General features: G+C 36.3%; 1 protein-coding gene and 1 pseudogene across 16 annotated transcripts in view; both read left to right on the top strand.

Moving 5' to 3' along the window:
- The window catches only part of Dnah14 (dynein, axonemal, heavy chain 14), a 317770-nt gene that overhangs the window by 65611 nt on the left and 232745 nt on the right, over nucleotides 1–19414 (top strand). For all 16 annotated transcript variants that reach the window (XM_013507038.1, XM_013507034.1, XM_013507036.1 and 13 more), the window contains 4 exons: nucleotides 586–752; nucleotides 1506–1850; nucleotides 10068–10409; nucleotides 10901–11270. In XM_013507038.1, the coding sequence (XP_013362492.1) occupies nucleotides 586–752; nucleotides 1506–1850; nucleotides 10068–10409; nucleotides 10901–11270 (1224 nt within the window). The remainder of the gene's footprint in view (nucleotides 1–585; nucleotides 753–1505; nucleotides 1851–10067; nucleotides 10410–10900; nucleotides 11271–19414) is intronic.
- On the top strand, nucleotides 3000–4409 carry LOC102005409 (annotated as a pseudogene).

Raw genomic sequence — 19414 nt, 5'->3', positions numbered from 1 at the left:
CATTCTCTGTCATGGAGCTCACCCACTTAACTTTGATACCTCACCAGTTTTCTTCTATGGATTGTATTTTTGCTTTGTATCTAAAAACTCTGCCTGAGTGTCCACAATGATTTTATCCAAGAAGACTCATAGGTCTTCTGTAAAATGTTTTATATTTAGGTGTAGGGTTCACTTTGACTTAATTTTTGTATAAGGTACTAAGTGTAGGTCAAGATGTTTTTCTTTTGCTTATGGACATCTAATTTTCTAGCTAGACTAAGAATTCCTTAATAATAATTCTGTGTCTTCTAATATTTGTGTTTGTATAGTAATACATTTCCACATAGCAGATACATTGCAAGTAATGGTTAGCTGAATGACTCTTTCCACCACTGTCTAGTTATTTATGAATTGCTCTTCTATTTCTAATGTTAAATCCAAAGTTTTAAACTTATCTTTAAATTCCATCTATCAGTATGGAATATTGTCTAACCCTCCTAATAAATCAGCCTTGGTCTTCAATACTTCTCGATGTCATAGATACCATTAAAGTATTGCTTTCAATAGTACTTCTGCAAATACTAACTTTTGAATTATGTATTTTAGCTACAATTACTCCCCTTCACCAAGATCCTCGCCTGTCTGTCTTTATTGGTTCTGTTCCAGTCATGGATTTATCTAATAATATAGGAAGTATAATAAAATATAAGAAGCAGACTAGATGGCCAGATTGTCAGATCCTTTTTGAAATGGATCCTGCCTACCAAAATAAAGTAAGTTTTTTAAAAGTATGTCTTAGGAAATGTTTGGTTTAAGGAGCAGAAACCCATTTGGTTTAAGGAGCAGAAATTCTTGCATGAAAGGGCTTTATTAAACAATTAGGAGTATCACAATTCACGGTAATGGGAGAATCATTTTTAGGTTACCTCTCCATTTGTCTTCTCCATAATAGGTCATCCCTGCTCACCACAGTGCATTTTCTCCAACTTCCATATAATCAACTTTCTCTTTTAGGGTTGTCAGTATATTGACTTGCCATCCCCAACTCCTCCATTACTATGGATATTTTTGTCCAAATTCACAAGAGAACCTAATTGGCTCAGCTTGGGTCAGGGTTTAAACCTATCTAAATTAGTTGTGTTGGAAACTGGATGAGATCACAGAGTATGTGGGACTGGCCTTCCCTAGGGCCATGTGTAGAAGCCAACTATATGGAACTACCCTTGCTTAGGACAGTGTACACAGGGTGAGAAATAAGGAAAAATAAATAATTGGTTTCTATAGGATATGGTTCAAAATAGCACATTAATTACAAATTTAAAGAGCCCAGTAGGATTTAAAAGCCAAGGATCAGAAAATCATTAATTTTTTTACAATCTTATGTTTCCAACATATTTGGTATTTAATAGAGGTTCTGAACAAAATGAATGCCACATAAGACTATTACTTTATCTTAATAGAAACTATCAGCATATTAGGCCATACTTTTTTCATTCTTCCAAATTTTCTAATATTTTTATTTGCAGATTGTAAGTCTCCTGACTGTTATTGGCAATTCGATGAGCCTTGTTAATAGTTACAGCTGCAAGTTTCTAAAGTATTGTACCATGGTAGAGAAGGCCAAAACCATAAGCATGAATATATCATCTATGGGAGAATTAAGTTCAGCACAGTTTAATATTATACTGTATAAATTCAAAAAATACTTTGGACATATTGTGACTATGGCTATTGAGAAACGCATTGGCATTTTCAATGTGAAGAGTTCTGATTATCAGTCAGAATGCTTACCATATGTTGATAACATCATACGTATGAGCCAGGATCTCTTGGAATCTATAACTCAGGAAAAAAATACAAGCCTACTGGAAGTAAGTACTTTGAAAATTCCTCTTACATAAGAACATTTAACGTTAGATTATAATTTTAACATATGCACTCAAAAATATACATAAATATTATCCTAGGGAAATGCCAGTATAATGTTGTTACATTTGTTTGTCTTTTTTGTTTTTATATCACTTCCTCAAAAAAACTTTCTCTGACCACAGTATCTAAAATTGTATTTCGTATCACTTCCACATATCTTTTTTCCCTGTTTTGTCATTATAACATGCATCACTCCCTGGTGTGATATCATTTGTTGTTTTTATCCACTAGACAGTAAACTGTGTCAAGTTATGGAGTATTTCAGATAAATCTCCCAATACAAATGCATACTGAGGATTCACTGTGTATTAGGGCTTTTTTAAGGAAAGATTTTTGGAGGACAGATTATCTCTAAAAACAATTTGGAACTGTGGAGACTCTAGAGCTTTGAAAGTATGAAAATCCAGGAGCACTCAAAAATAGCCTCCTTCATTGATTATTCATGCCTATCACACATCTAAGTTTCTCAGATGATTATGGGTCCTAGTATAACAAACATGTCTACACAAGAATCCTCAGTTGTACTCAAATATGCTTAAGCATATGAATTTATAATAGCTACTAGTTAGTCATTCTTTATTTCTGATACCAAATATTTATTAAACCTTGATGGTATGCTAGACATTGTGTTAGGCCCTTGGCATATAATGGTGGACTTGCATTCCTAGAGTCTAATCTAGCAGAAAATATTTACATAACTGTCTAATACAGCTTAGATGGGGTCATAGATAATTTTCTAGAAAAAATCTTTTTGTGGTTACCTTGAGGCTTAGAACAAACATAACAGGTTATTTTATACCAATAAGTTAAAGTTGATCACAAAAGAATACATACTTCCTTCCCAGCATTTTCAAATTTTAATGTCACTATATCTTTCACAATAGCCGTTAATAAAATATTATAGCTATCCCCTGCCTGTGCAGTGCAGCAGGTCGGTAGGTGGGAAATGGCGACTGGCTGAAGGAGCTGGTTCTGTTGCTGCTGTGGGCTAAGCGGGAAGGACACCCCACATGGCGCATTCGGGATCATCACTGGAGCCTGAGGACACTTTTCTGTACTCATAGTGAGTTTTACATGTGCATCCATAAAAAATGAGGCTGAGAGCACAAAAAGCTTCTCAGCAATCAAATCCAATCCAAATACAACATACTGCCAGAGCAAAAGGAAATATTCAGAGGTTGATGATGGCCTGCCTGCACGAAGAGAAAAACCACCGAAGAATGAGACCAGCTTACTGTCTTCAATTAAAAAATTCGCTGAAGAAGGACACCCAAGGAAGAGAGAGAAAATCCTTTGAAATGAAGTAGAATTAAATGTGATATAATAATTTGATCACATCAACACCAAGAGTAGGAGAAAAACCTAACAAACAGATATTTCGAGTAAGACAGAAAGGTCAAGTAAATGGTGAAGCTGGTAGCTATGAAATGACAAATCAACATGTAAAACAAAATGGGAAGTTAGAAGATAATCCTTCCTCTGGCAGTCCTCCAAGGACAGTGTTGTTTCGGACCATATTTTCTCCTCTCTTCAACTTTTTTTCACCAGCAAATAAAAATGGAACATCAGGATCAGATTCTCCAGGACAGGCAGTAGAAGCTGAAGAGATAGTAAAACAACTTGATATGGAGCAGGCAGATGAGATCACTACCAGTACTACTGCATCAACTAATGGAGCAGCTTACTCAAATCAAGTGGTTCAAGTGAGGCCATTGATAAATAATGGTTTAGAAGAAGCAGAAGAAACAGTTAATCATGACATCCCTCCCCTTACAGCACCAGTAAATCCAGAGAGTGGTTATTCATCAACCCATGTAGAGGCCACCTATGAAGAAGACTGGGAAGTATTTGACCCCTATTATTTCATCAAACATGTTCCACCACTGACAGAAGAACAACTAAATAGGAAACCTGCTCTTCCACTGAAAACAAGAAGCAACCAGAATTCTCCCTAGTTTTACATCTGGATGAAACACTAGTGCATTGTATTCTAAATGAGCTAGAAGATGTAACACTTACTTTTCCAGTTCTTTTCCAAGATGTGATATATCAGGTTTATGTGAGATTAAGACCATTCTTCAGGGAATTCCTGGAGTGTATGTCTCAGATGTATGAGATCATTCTTTTTACTGCTTCTAAGAAGGTGTGTGCAGACAAGTTACTAAACATACTAGACCTTAAAAAGCAACTGGTCAGGCACCGGCTTTTTCGAGAACATTGTGTTTGTGTACAAGGAAATTATATAAAGGACTTAAATATCTTTGGAAGGGATCTTTCAAAAACCATAATAATTGACAACTCACCACAAGCCTTTGTGTATCAGCTTTCTAACAGAATCCTTATAGAAACCTGGTTTATGGATAAAAATGACAATGAATTTCTAAAATTGATTCCATTTCTTGAGAAGCTTGTAGAACTGAATGAAGATGTCCGACCTCCCATCAGAGACAGATTTTGCTTGCATGATTTGCTGCCCCCAGATTAAAAGACTTATCAAAACACTGAAGAGGGAGAGAATACTTCACCTTTTGGACTAAGACAAAAAAACATTGGCATTTCTGTTGAAATTTTGCATTTTTGTACTCTGTCTTGCTTTTCTTGTCTTTGGTGTCCAATAATAATGAAGGGTTACAGAAAGAGACTTTATCTCAGATTGCATACATACAGTAGGTAGGCTAAAACAGAAGTCTTTAGAACTAGTGCAACTCCAGTGAAATTTTTTTTATGTATAGGACATCTGCAGTTTATAAAGAATTCTGTTTCTGCCACCAGCAGTTTGACCTGTAGTTACACAGGATTTTATGATAATAACAGAGATGAAAATGGACTTTTATTTTCTCTCTCTTTGGTGCTCTAAGTGGGTTTGTAGCCACTTTTCTGTTTCTTTACAATTCTCATCTCAACAGGAATGGCCAGTAAAAAGTTGTTTTACTTTTCCTGTTAAAACCTCTTTAAATTTTTCCTGTTTAAAACCTCTTTAAATTTTTGACCTGTATTAGATTAGAATTTCATTATGCATTCTTTTTAGTTGAGGCGCTTCATAGTTTTCTGGAAATAGTCAATTTGTAGGGTTTTTTTTAATTATATGTTTGAATGGCTATTTTCTTGCTTTGCCTGCCTGCATATTGTATGTTTGTTTAAAAATAGTCTCTACTTTTAGTCCATGTAAGTTTCATTTAGAAAGACATGCACTTATATTTTGTTTCTGTAATATTCTACTGTAGGTGAAATCTTGTCAAAAATCAAGAGACTGGGTAGATAAGAATATATGAATAATATTCAAAAGATTTAAACCATTGTGGTGGTGTGTATTCCCAAATCGTAATATCTTGCCATGGCACACAGATTTAATGGATAAAGGTATACCTCAGACTTCATTGTGCTCACCAGTCTTTGAGGAGAATGAGTTTAGTCACCTGTTGGGCTTGATTTAGGTATTGTTGCCTTTGGTTTTCTCCAGGAATGAAGTATTTAGCACAGTGATTCAGTATTTTTACTTGACATGGGCTGGTAGTATGTACCTCTGTTATGCTCTCAGTTACAATCAATTTAAAACTCTGTGTAACAGCTTGGTCCCTAACAGTAGCTATGCATAATCCTGTAGCACCGCACACTCTCAAGCCACCAATGCAGTTAATGTGCTCTCATAGTGGTTTTCTATGCTATATGAAAATGGTCTTCAAGTCTTGCTTCTTGAATGCAGCTACCACAAGAGGTGGATATTTTTATAGTGGCATATAATCTTTTCATGAGGCTTTTTGTGGAAGGTAGAATTTGTAAAAGTACGCTTTGCCTCTCAACTGCATTAACATGCCACAGGCTCACTGTTTTTGTGTAAAGGATGTTAAGGAACGGCACTTTTTCTAAAGAAAAGTTTGATATTTTATACGCTTGTTACGAAAGTACAGTATTGGAAATTAAAGGTGGACAACTGATAATTAAGGAGTATGTCAGTTAATTTTTTATGTATATTACCTGTTTACTTGTACAACTTACTGTACAAATTACATGCAGCTTCATTTTCAAATGAATCCTTTAAATAGGGAAATCTTTTTAGGAAAACATTTAATTTTTGTATTTTTGATTTTAAAGGCATGAGTTATGTCAGTTTTCAGTATTATTAAAGATTTTAACTTTTCATCAGATTGAGTGTTTTCCTACTATATTATCTGTTGTGTAGGTAGTTAGCATACTGTGTCACTGAACTGTTTAAAAGATCTAGCATGTAGAACAAGACTGTTTTGTGGAAAATCCTTATTCATTAAAAAATAATTGTGGCAGATTTTCTGCAAAAAAATATAGCTATTATTATTTTAGTAGTTTTGTTTTTTAACCTTCATGCTAATGATATAAGTGAAGTATAGACCATCACTACACTATTAAAATACAGTAAGTCCCCAACTTAGGAACATTCGAGTTGTGAACTTTTGCAGATACAAATGGACCTCATGTTACAAACATTCATAGATGTGAGAAAATCATAGCAGTAGCTCACATATCTACTGTATGTTGTCACAGTTGTGCTGCGGTGAGCTTACTGCACAGTGTGATACTGTACAGTATTCAATCAAAGCCCAGGATGTCCAGAAACAAGAGGAAAAGCAGAAAGCAATATATATTATATATATTGCTCAGAAGCACAAAGCAATATATATTATATATTTGTGTCACTTGTGTATAAGACTCACTTTGTCAGACTTATGAATCAATCCAACTTAAGGATGTTCTCCCAGAACAGTAATGGGACTTACTCATAAGTTGGGGACTTACTGTATTCTGAATTTGACTACATGCTTACTTTACCAGTAAATGTTATACTTTTCTGTTTTGATGAATTGGTGTCCTTTTATATCATTCTGATGAATTCCCTTTAACATTTCTGTAAATACCAGAAAAATAAAACTGAGGGAATTAATTGATATCTTCTTAATTCCTTAGGTTTTGTCTGGTACTTTCGAGCTCTCCTTCATTTCTGAAGGACAGTTTTGCTGCATGTAATATTCTTGTTTAGCAGTTCTTTTTCCTTTAGCATTTTGTTATGGTTTGTGCCTGGAAGTCAACCCTAACCCTCATGCAGTCCTGGGGCGGGCTTCTAGAGTTTTGGATTGACCCATGATCCAATGCTGGGATTATGGGTGTGAGTGCTATACCTGCCCTGGGGCAGGCAGTTTGCATACAATATAAGGAAGGGAAAGAAGCCCCTGCCTCCCTGCTTGCTCCTCCCTTTTTGCTCTTGCTGCTTTTGCTGTCTTCTGCTGCCATGAACTGTTGCCCTCTGCCATGTGCCACTCTGCTGTGGAGTCAGCCAAGTATGGACTGAAACCCCCCAAAACTGTGAGCTAAATAAACCTTTCCTTCTTTAATTTTGGGTGTTGGGTATTTTGTCTCAACAACGAGAGAAAAGTAACCAAGATACGCTTGGAATATATTGTCCCAGTCTTCTATCCTGTAATGTTTCTGCTGAGAAATTCAGTGTTCACTGTATTGAAAGTCCCTGGCATGTTAACTTTTTCTTTTCTTTTCCTGCTTTTAGGATGTTCTCCTTGTCTTTGAATTTTTTACAGTTTGATTATATATTGTGGAATTATTTGACTTTAATCTAATTAGAGATCTTTGACTTTTCTATATCAGGATTTTGTATTTTTCTCCAACCTTGAAAAGTTTTCTGATATTATTACTCTTTAAATAGATAGCCTTCCTACCCTTTATCTCTCTTCACTTTCTTGTACCTTTGTGAATCAAATATTTGCTCTTTTGGTCCTGCTACATAAATCTTGTAGGTTTTCTTATTCTTTTTTGTTGGCTTGTTTCATTTTTCCTGTGACTTCTGGTTTGTATTGCAAAGACAAGTTATTTGGATTTCAGAGTCCTTCTGCTTGATGAGTTCTACTCATATTCTCTATTGTGTTTTTCATTTTATCATTATTACATTTGTTTGATTTTTAAAATTGTCTTCAATCTTAAACTTCTCATTCTTGTCCTTTATTATATTTTCTTAGGTTATTTCCCTGTATTTTCATGAAATTCACTGTGCTTTCTTAATACACTTATTTTGACTTTATTGTCGGGTAGTTTGTTCACTCCATTTCTTTAGGATCACTCAGAGGTGCTTTATTTTGTCCTTTTTCTAATGTCTGGTTTCCCTGAAGGTTCTTAATCCTTGTGGACATGTGGAGACACAGACTTTGCAGACTGGTCTTCTCTGGAAGAGTTCTTCTGCCACCTCTGGATGTTCTGTGCAGGTTTCCAGGCATGGTCCCTGGACACCTTGCTGCTGGAGTGCTTAGGCTGGCCTGCCTGGTGCCTGGGTCACTGGAGCCAAGTAAATGAACCTCTTAATTGGGTTTTAAATTGGTTCAAAAACCAATTTCCACAAAACAGGCTTGTTCTACATACTAGATCTTTAAATTGGAATGAGCCTGGAACATTTTTATTTAAGGGTTGGCTTAAAGCCTGTGATCACTAGGGTTTTTTTTTTTTTCTGTTTGTTTGTCTGGAGTTATTATTATTATTATCATTATTATTATTATTATTTTATAGTTCTAGAGATTGAAACTAGAGGCTTTGCGTGAGCTACATCCATAGCTTTTTTTTTTAAGACAGGGCTTTGTCAAGTAGCTAAATTGCCCGGGCTGGGCTCAAATTTGCAATCCTCTTCCCTCAGCTTCTCAGATTGCCAGCATTACAGGTATGAGCCAGTTTCCAGCTGCTGGGGCCATTCTAACTAACACTGATGCAGGCCTGAAGCTGTTGCGGCTGGAGACAAGGTAGTTGTGTTTGCTCAGTTTGCCATCTTGATCACACTAGATATACTTGCTTACATGCCAGGCACCATCCCAAGCCAGGGACTTAATGATTTTATTTCATCTGATGACCTGCACATGAGGAGACCAAGTTTCCTTAAGGAAAGCTATTTACCTAGATTCACAGAGTTAATATCAGGACTGAGAATCAAGTACATCTCTGATTTTTAACACTATTGAAATAAATTCTAATAAAAGAAACATACAGGTACCTCTAGAAAACTTCAATGAGTATTAACACCTGTTATTCTCTGACAGTGGAGAAGTTGTTTCAGGCCATCATTGGCAGGCTCAAACACAGAGATGGCATGGTGGAAGGGCCTGGCTCAAAGGAAAGGTTTTGCTGTCATGGTGGCCAAGAAGCAGAAAGAGAAGGGAGGCACTGGGGGAAGGAGATACTGTATATACTTCCAGGTCACACCCCCGGTGACCCACCTCAAACCAGGCCCCAAATCAACTGCATACTCATCAGTGAAGATGAGTACATTGTCCCCATAATCTAATCACCTTCCAAACAGCATGGGCCTTTGGGGAACACCCCAGATCTAAACTATAGCAGAGTAATATAAGTAACTGATTCAAGGCTGTGAAGATTGAAGATTGAATTCACTTTTATTCCAAAATTATATCCCAAATGTACATGAGTTACTAAGTCTTTGCAACATGAAAAAGAATTTCAAAAAATTTAATTTTGATGCAGCAGTGCAGTTACTTCAAAAGTTGTATGGAACAGGGAAAGGTATATTGTTCAGTGATAGAGCACTTGTTTAGTATGTGCAAGGTTTAGTTTGATTTCAAGCACTGCAAAAATAATTTAGAATGGTGGATGTTATAATGGATATAAATGTGGTGGAAAAGTATGGGATTTGGAATCAGATTTGATTTTGGATCCTAGTGCTATAACAGCATCTTTCTGATCTTGGGCTAAATAACTACTTTGAGACTTCCTGTGCAAAGCAGAGGAAATAACACTTACTTAGCAAACGCACTACTTGAGCAAGGTGGGTTAACATATCCAAAGACCTAGAATACAAGTGCTGAAGAAGTGGTAGCCATGATTATACACCATTCACATTTTGGTCATACTATTTGTGCTACATTTATGTCATAGAAAAAAATTAGTCACACTTAGTACTTACATAATGTCTTAGTAGCATTTATTTTACATATGTGATATATTCAAGCACCTTATGTTAACAATAGAACATTTTGATCATGTTGATGCTCGGTACTTAGAATTATGTCCCAGATGATATCTTCATTTTTTTTCTGAAATTATAGAAGTCAGAAAAATTTAAAATAAATTTTAAAATAAAGAAAAATCTTATATAATTATAATTGTGTTAATGATTTCAGATTGTAGAATCATCATTGCGACAGCTGGAATGTGATCCCACTAAAATGGAAGAATTTGTGGAACACTTTACTTTCTTGGATGAAATTTCCTCAATAATATCTGAATTAGAAAAAGAGTATCTAACAGTTTCTCAGTTGTATTCTGTTGTAAGACGTTACCAGATCAACATTTCAGAAGAACAAATTGCTATTTATAAAATCCTTTGTATCAAGTTTGAGCAACTAAAAACAGCTATAAAATTCAGTAAAATAAATAAAGATGCCACTATAAGTAAATTTCGGGATAATTTGGAAGAATATATCACTGATCTTCGAGTGGATGTTAGTAATTTAAAAGCCAAAGTAAGCGTTTTGGATTTTTTGTTTATTCTCATTAAAAACTTGATTTGAGTCACATGTAATGCTATGCATATGGATATTTACATTCCATAGAATCTTGGCTAAATAATTGAATCCAAGTATTCTTAACTTATGACTCACGGAATTTTAATGATTAGTGAATTTGAATAGGAAATAAAATTACATCTCAATTGTCAGTAACCTCTAGTTGGAATTTAACACTGCTTTCATCTCTTAATGAATGAGGCCACTATCAGCAGCAGGACTGGTAGCTTTTATCATGAACTACAGCAGATGGCAAGGGCCTCTAGGTGTGGAAAGGGCTAAATACCCTGTGTCCTCTTGAGCCTTTGTCTAGGACCAGTGGAAATGATAGGCCCAACTTTATTTACCTATCATGTTAAGAATTACCCATACACCAAGATAATTGTCAGTGAAATGTGCTGAGTTCTGAAAGTCTTGTGCTCTCAGAATATCTTACTGTTGCTTTTTAGATAAGAACTCCTTTTCTTCTGTCTACCAGCACCAGTGTGCCAACAGCAACGGAAATGATCCAGGCTCTCTCTGAGGAGGCGGCCAGTCTGGCTAACAAAGCTCGAATGTATGCAAACTACCAGGATCGGTTCAGTGACTCCCAGGCTCATATGCATTCTCTCAATGTGGAAGAAGTCACACAGATTATGCTTTCAGAAATCTCTGACATTGATTATGACTTAACTTTGAGGAAAATACTTTGGGAAGCACAGGAAGAATGGAGTATACTCTTCAAAGAGTGGAAGAAATGTTCTCTTCAGAATATTGATGTAGATTTAGTGCAGAGAAATGTTTCCAAATGGCTGCAGAAGATCTTTGTACTAGAAAAAGGTAAAAGTGCATTTCTCGAACTTTTGCCCCCCTGTACCTAGGGTCACACTCAAAATGGTCTCTAGGTAGCAAGGTCACTGTCCATGGCCATGTTGCTGGATCCGTGCTTGGGCATGAGCACTGTGGCCAGAGACAGAGATACAGAGGTGCAAGAGTCTACGTAGGAATTCTTTGCTGAAGCAAGAAAGAAATTAGAGCTTTGTCCTCTTCCCCCAGTTAAATCATTAAAACAATTTTTGATACCTTTACAAGTTGGCTCCTGACTTTTCTTAGTTTGGGGCAGAGATGCCTTTATGATGGGGCCATCTGCACAATTTTTACCCAAATTAGTGATATTCCTATGCTATGTCTATAGCATCCTTTGAGCAGTAAGGGCAGAGTGTTTTGCCTTACATGGGCAAGAGATTGTTTTGTTTTTTGTTAGCTTCCATCCTGCCCTCCTAGTCATACTATGAGCTAAAATTTCTTCTCCAGAAAAGGCAAAAAACACTTGATTCTACTTTTGCAAGCTATTTAGAAAAAAACAAAAAAGGGTGTGGGAAATCATAGTCTTATTTCTTTAATATAACATTCATAGTTTACATTCTTTCTCAATATTTTACCATATACATGTTTTAGAGAACCATAAATAAAGTAACAAGCAGACAAAATAAACTTTTGCTCATAATTTCCCAGGTAAAAATTTGCTCTTTGCCAAAGCTGAGACTGGTAAAACCCCTTTTCACCTATTTAACCAGGAAAACATTTTCTTATTCAGTGTGGCTTTATAGAAGAATCTCATCTGTATAAATTGGTTTTTCAGCAGTGTGGGTATAGATTATTTCTTGGCTTTTTGACCTATTTTATTCACTTTTTTATTTTAAAGAAAAAAAAATTCCAAAACAATGATAGGAGAGTAATAATGGTTAATATATTGTGTATTGTTATCTTTAAATTAGTTACTCAGAGTAAAAGATATCAGCATTTAATTGTGCAAATGATATTAGCACAAACCTATCTTTTCAATGAGCTAAGAGAAATTAGTATAACTATCTTAACTATCTTACATATTTTTTTCTTTTGCTTTTCCCTTCCTTCTTTTTTCCATTCCCCCAAACCAGTTTCTTTCCTTTTGAAGTTTCTTTCCATTTAATAGTATCTATTGCACATTTTGGATCTTATTTACTCTTTCAGCTTCTCACACTAGGAAGACAATATGATGTTTACACATTTGTGTATGATTTGTTTCACTTAGGAGTATGGTCTCAAGTTGCATCCGTTTACCTTTAAAAGTCTCTAGTTTATACTTCTTTATGGCTGAGTAATACCCCATTGTATAAAAGACCACATCATTTTATCCATTCCTCTGTTGATCAGCATTTGTTTCCAAGATCCAGCTCTTACAAATTATGCTGCTATATACATGGATGCACATATATCATGTGGTATGATTTTTTAATTCTGGGAAAATGCCCAGAGGGGAAGGAGCTGGGTCAAAAGGCCTCTAATCCTAGATTTTTGAGGAATCTCCACACTGATTTCCACAGTGGTTGTACCAGTTTATACTCCCACCAACAGTGGAGAAGAGTTCCTTTTTGCCCACAGCCCCTCCAGCGTTTGTTATTGGTTGATTTCTTAATAATAGCCATTCTTTCCAGGGTGAGATAGAATCTCCGTGTTATTTTAGTTTGCATCTCTTGAATGACCTGTGATGTTGAACATTTTTCCTATATTTATTTGCTGTTTGTAATTCTTCGTCTGAGAAGTATGTATTCATCTCTGATGCCCATTTTTGGATTCAGTTTTTAAATTTGGGAGGTCTGATATTTTTTGAGTTCTTTATATGTTCTTGATAGTAATCCTTTGTCTGAGAAACATCTGGCAAACATGTTTCCCCACATTGTGGGTTGTCTCTTCACTCTATTGGTGGTTTCTTTTGCTGTGCAAAAGCTTTTTAATAAGATGAGATCCCAGTTGTTGACTCTTTGTGATAGTTCCTGTATGATCAGGGTTTTATTCATAAAGTCTTTGCCTACATCAGTGTCTTCAAAAGTTTTACCTATTCTGTCTTCCAGAAGATTTAATGTTTTTGTTCTAATATTAATATTTAGATCTTTGATTCATTTTGAATTTAGTTTAGTGCATGATGAAAGATACGGGTCCAGTTTTAGTCTTCAGAATATGCAGAGCCAGTTTTTCTAGCACTGTTTATTAAAGAAGCTGTCTTTCTTCCAGTGAATGCGTTTGGCACCTTTGTCAAATATAAGGTAGCTGAATATGTCTGGAGTTGTTTCTGCATCTTCTAGTCCATTCCATTGATCTTTGGGTCTGGGTTTTTTGTCTTTTAGGATTTTTTTTTGCCAGTACCACACTGTTTTTATCACTGTAGCTTTGTAGTATAATTTCAAGTGAGGGTTGGTGATGCCCGCTGACTTGCCTTTGTTGCCCAGAATTACCTTTGCTATTCTAGGTCTCTTCTGGTTCCAAATGAATTTTAGGATTTCTTTTTCTAATTCTGTGACATATAATTTTGGAATTTTGATAGGAATTGCATTAAATCTATATAACAGTTTTGGAAATATGGCCATTTTCACTATATTGGTTCTTCCTACCCAAGAGCAAGGGCTATCTTTCCATTTTCTGATATCCATTTCAATCTCCTTTTAAAGAGTACTGTAGTTTTCAATTTAGAGGTCTTTTACACCCTTCTTTAGATTGATCCCTAGGTATTTCATTTTTTTGGATGTTATTGTGAAAGGTGTAGTTTCCCTAATTTCTCTCTCAGTGAGTTTGTTATTCATGTATAGGAAGGCTGTTGATTTTTGAGTGTTGACTTTGTATCCAGCTATGCTGCTGAATTTGCTTATTAAATCTAGCAATATTTTAGTGGAGTTTTTGGGGTCTTCTATGTAGAGTATCATGTCATCTGCAAATAATGACAATTTAACTTCTTCCTTTCCTATCTTTATTCCTTTTATTTCTTGTCTAATTGCTCTGGCTAAAGTTTCCAAGACTGTGGTGAGTACAAGTGGAGATAATGGAAATCCTTGTTTTATTCCTGATGTGAGAGTGGAAGCTTTCAATTTTTGTCCATTTAGTATGATGTTGGCTGTTGGTTTGTCATAGATGGTTTTTATCAGATTGAGATAAAGACCATCTATTCCAGTTTTCTGTAGTTTTTTTTTATGATGAGTGGATGGTGGACTTTGCATCTATTGAGATTATATGATTTTTGTGCCTGGCTCTGTTAAAATGGTATACTACATTTATTGATTTACATGCGTTGAACCATCCCTGCATCTCTAGGATAAATCCTACTTGGTCATGGTGTATAATATTCCTGATATAATATTCAGTGTCTTCAAGAGTTTTACCTTGAAGTGTTTTACCTTCAAGAGTTTTACCTTGATTTGTTGCATTCTATTTGCCACTATCTTATTGAGGATTTTTGCATCTATGTTCATTAGGGAGATTGGTGTGTGATTTTCTTTCTTAGTTGGGTCCCTCTCTAGTTTTGGTATCAGGGTAACGCTTGCTTCCAGGAATGAACTTAGGAGTATTGCTTCCCTTTCAATTTTATGAAAGAGTTTGAGAAGTATTAGTATTATGTCTTCTCTAACTTTCTTGTAGAATGCAGCAGTGAATCCATCAGGGGCTGGGCTTTTCTTTGTTGGTAGGTTTTTAATCACATCTTTGATTTCATTGACTGATACTGGTTTACTTCAGATTTTTATATCTTCTTAATTCAGCTTTGGTAATTCATATGTATCTAGGAATCTGTCCATTTTTTCTGCATTTTCCATATTATTAGAATACAAATTTTTGAAGTATAGCTGATCATCTGAATTTCTGCAGGGTCCATTGTGACTTCACTCTTTTCCTTCCTAATTGCACAGATTTGAGTCTTTTCTTTCCTTTTTTTTTTTTTTTTTTTTTTGATAAGCTTGGCTAAGGGTCTGTTGATTTTATTTACTCTTTCACAGAACCAGCTCTTTGATTCATTGATTCTTTGCATTGTTTTTAGTCTCCAGTGTGTTAATTTTTGCTCTGATCTTTAAAATTTCCTCCTTTGTATGAGTTTTTGATTTAGTCTGCTCTTCTTTTTCTAGAAGTTTGAGGTTCAACATTAAGTTGGTTATTTGTGGTTGCTCTGTTTTCCTGACATAGGTATTCACTGCTGTAAATTTCTCTTTTAGGTCTGCTTTCATTGTGTCCGTAAGTTCTGGTATGTTGTACTGTCATTATCATTTAATTGTAGAAACTGTCTAATGTCTTCTTTAATTTCAACTGTGATCCATTGGTTGTTCAGTAGGGTGTTATTTAATTTCCATTTGTTTATGGAGTTTTTGTGGTTTCTTTTGCCATTGATTTCCAATTTCATTGCTCTATGGTCTGATAATATGCATGGGATAATTTCAGTTCCTTTGCATTTACTTAAGCATGTTCTGTGGGCTAGTATGTGGTCTGTTTTGGAGAATGTCCCATGGGCAGCTGAGAGGAATGTGTATTCTGATGCTGTGGGATGAAACACTCTGTATACATCTACTACTTCCATTTGTTCAAAAGTTTGGTTCCATTCTATTATTTTATTGTAGACTCTTTGTCTAGTTGATCTGTCTTTTTGTGACAGTGGGAATGTTGAAATCCCCCAGTACAACTGTAGTAGTGCTTATTTGATTTTTCATGCCCATTAATATTCCTTTTATATAGTTGAGTGCACTGGTATTTGTTGCACATGTATTTATGATTGTTATCTCTTCCTCTTGGATTGTTCTCTTTACAAGGATGTAGTGACCTTCTTTATCTCTCTTAATCAGTCTTGGCTTGAAATTCACTTTGTCTGCAAATGGAGTAGCTACTCCTGCTTTTTTTGGCTTCCTGTCACATGGAGTGTTGTTTTCCATCATTTGACTTTCAGTCTATAAATTTCTTTTTGAATTAAATGTGTTTTTTGTATGCAGCATATTGTTGGATCATGCTTCTTGATCCATTCTCTCAGTGTGTTTTTTTGATTGGTGAATTGAGGCCATTGACATTGATGGTTACAGCTGATATGTATTGACTTATCCTTGTCATGTTATTTTCCTGTTGTTGGTACCCTTCTTTTTTTCCCTCCCTCTGTGTACTTGTTTGCCTTGCCTGGTAAATTCCTACTGTTGGGGTTTATGGGGTTGTAATCCTTGTTATCTCTTTCTAGAATGTCCTTGAAGATGTTTTGGAGTGCTGGTTTAGTGGTGTCTTGGTTACTTTTTTCTCGCTGCTGGGACAAAATACCTGACGCCCAAAATTAAGGAAGGAAAGGTTTATTTCGCTTACAGTTCGTGGAAGTATCAGTATGTACTTGGCAGATTATAAGGCAGAGTGGAACATGGCAGAGAGCTGCAGCTCATGGCGACAGACACAGCTAAGCTGCCAGCACACACCCGGGCAGAATGGGGGAGGAATCACCTCAAGCACCCTTTTCCTCTCCCTTACATATGCAAACTATCCACTCCAGGGCGGGTGCAGCTCTCATACCCATATTCAAACTCTAAAATCCTGCCCCATGTCCGCATGAGGCATTGGGGGGACACACAGACATAAACCATAACAAGTGGTCACAGATTTCCTTAGATATTCTTTATCATGGAAGTGTGTTTTTTCTCCATCAATTTTGAAAGATAGTTTTACAGGGTACATCAATCTGGTTTGAAGGTTGTTTTCCTTTAGAGCTTGAAATACTTCACTCCAAGCTCTCCTTAAGAGTTTATGCTGAGAAATCAGCTGTGATTCTGATGGGCTTTTCTTTGTAGGTGATTTGTTTCCTTTCACTAACAGCTTTTAATATTCTATTCTTGTGTTGAATTTCTGGAATCTTGACTATAATATGCCAGGCTTTAGTTTTTTTTGATGATGGCTAATTGGAGTTCTATGTGCCTCACTTATGTGTATGTCAATTTCTTTTTCTCTACTGGGGAACTTTTCTGCCATGATGTCTCTGGACAGTTTTTTTTAGTATCATTTGTGCTATCTCCTGCTTTGTCTTGAACTCCAATCAATTTTAAATTATTCTTCTATGCATTGTCTAGCACCTACTGTATTGATTTCTCATGGTGCCTTGCTATTTTTAAGAAATCTTTCTTTTCATGATCACTAACAGCTAGCCTGTCTTCTATATTATGAGATCTTGTCCTCACATTGTCTTAATGTGCTGTGAATACTTTCAGTGGAATTTTTATTCTGGATATCTGCTTGAATATGCTTTGTGGATTTTATTTCTTTTCTATGCTGAGCATTCTTGGTGTCTGTAATTTTCTTAATCTCCTCAATTTTTTTGTCTGTATCTGCTCTAGAATCACTAAGCATGATTTTCACTGTGGACACCATCTCTGCAGTTATCTGAGAAATTATTTCTTGTTTGATTTTTTCTATAGGCTCATTCAATTGCTTTGTTGTTAGCACTTCAGAAAAGCCAGGTGAGTGATTTTTAGATTATCCCACCTCACTGCCCACTGACTTTGCCTTTGGTGAACTGGATGTCTGGGGTTGCATCTTGTTTAAGTGTCTTCTCATCTTCTTTTCTTTTTTTTTAGTTTAATTCCTGGGGTGATGTTTGTAAATTGCCTTTTACAAACATGGTGGGTTGCTTTTATAGAACCCTTAGGAAATGACTCCTTCTGCTAGTTGTCTTCAAGGTGTAGCTGGTTTTTGGTTTTTGAGTCTCCTGTAAGGTCCTACCTCTTCAATTTTCTGGGGATGAGAAGTTGTTGCCTATTTGGCCCAGCCCCTAGTTCTTTGGCCTGTACCACAGTATTTTCTCTGACCCTTAGTCAATGTCAGTCTTGAATACCAGAAAGAACAGCTATCTAGAACAATTATGTCACTTTTTGGCTACAGTGGTATCAATGACAATAGCAAAAAACACAGCCTAGAAAATGCCAAACTGAAGTAACCATTAATTTGCCATCTTTAACTGTATGAACTAGATTTGTAGTTATCTAACAGAATCTAAAACTAGCAAATTGTATGCAGAATACAAGTTTTTAATATGTCAGTTTTATCCTCGGGGTTAAAATTCAAAATGGGTTAGGGAGAAAATAGAGAAGTGGAAGAAGAGGAAGAGATTAGAAGTAAGGCTGGAGGACAAGGGGTGATCACATGAACTTTGGGAAACTGGTGCAGAAGACTGGAGGGAAAGAGAGAAGGAAGAGCTAAAAAGAACAGAACAGGATCACAATCACAAAGAGGCTAGACCCCATTCACACTCCCATAAATATAAGTTCAAACGATGAAGGAGGAATAAAAAAACAGAAAGCAAACAATTTTTTTAAAAAAAAAAAGCCAGAACTACAACAATAACAAAAAATGAGAGAGACAGAAAAAAAGTCACTTCCAGGTTTGTCTCTGCTGTAAACAATGTGTGGAGCCAGCATCCTGTTGCATGTTGATTTATCCCAGCAAGCCTGCCCTAGCTTTTTGGTGGTGTCATGAATAATCTCAGCGAGCCTGCACCCTCTGGCAGCCTGCAGCCATCAGTGTAACTTCCATGGACCTGAGCCTAGTTGGGAGCCACTAGATGGAGCAGGCAGTGGCTCTGAATTCTGAGCTCAACCAACCGCTCTCACAAAGGGTTCCAAGCCAGTTGCTCTCTCACACAGAATGACTGAGCCCTCAGCACTCATGGGCAGCTAGTGCAGTCCTTCACGTCCATTGCTCCCCTCCACGGCTGCATCTGTCTTTGGAGGCCTTTAGGGTCGCCAGCACTCGCTATGTGTCTGCCAGTTTGGACCGCTCCTCTCACATAATGTGTCCCATCTCAGGGAGAAGGCGCCGTTGGGTACCTCTTTCATCATTGACGTTTCTCTCTTCCCTCTCTCCGTGGGCTTCAATTCTTGCCTCAGTTCCTTCCTGAGTCCAGGGAACTTCCCTCCTTCTTGTCTTGCCCACATTGAGATATTCCAGCATCAGGGTGGCAACACTTGGAGAGGTTCTTTCTCTGCTACTTACCACTCTGCCATCTTTCCCCTCCTCCTATTCTTTTTTTTTTTCCTGTGTATAAATCCTATGTTGTAGCTCCTACTGGAGCTTGTACCCTATGGACAGAGACTCTGGTGTGGGTTCTTTTTTTTTATTTTTTTTTATTTTTTAATTTTTTTGGTTTTTCTCCGGTACCGGGAACCGAACTC

Source organism: Chinchilla lanigera, unplaced genomic scaffold (genome assembly GCF_000276665.1).
Source record: "Chinchilla lanigera isolate Chin_1 unplaced genomic scaffold, ChiLan1.0 scaffold00119, whole genome shotgun sequence".
In the NCBI taxonomy this organism is placed as follows: Eukaryota; Metazoa; Chordata; class Mammalia; order Rodentia; family Chinchillidae; genus Chinchilla; species Chinchilla lanigera.
The sequence above is the reverse complement of the archived record's forward strand: the minus strand, read 5'-3'. Positions and strand labels throughout refer to the sequence as shown.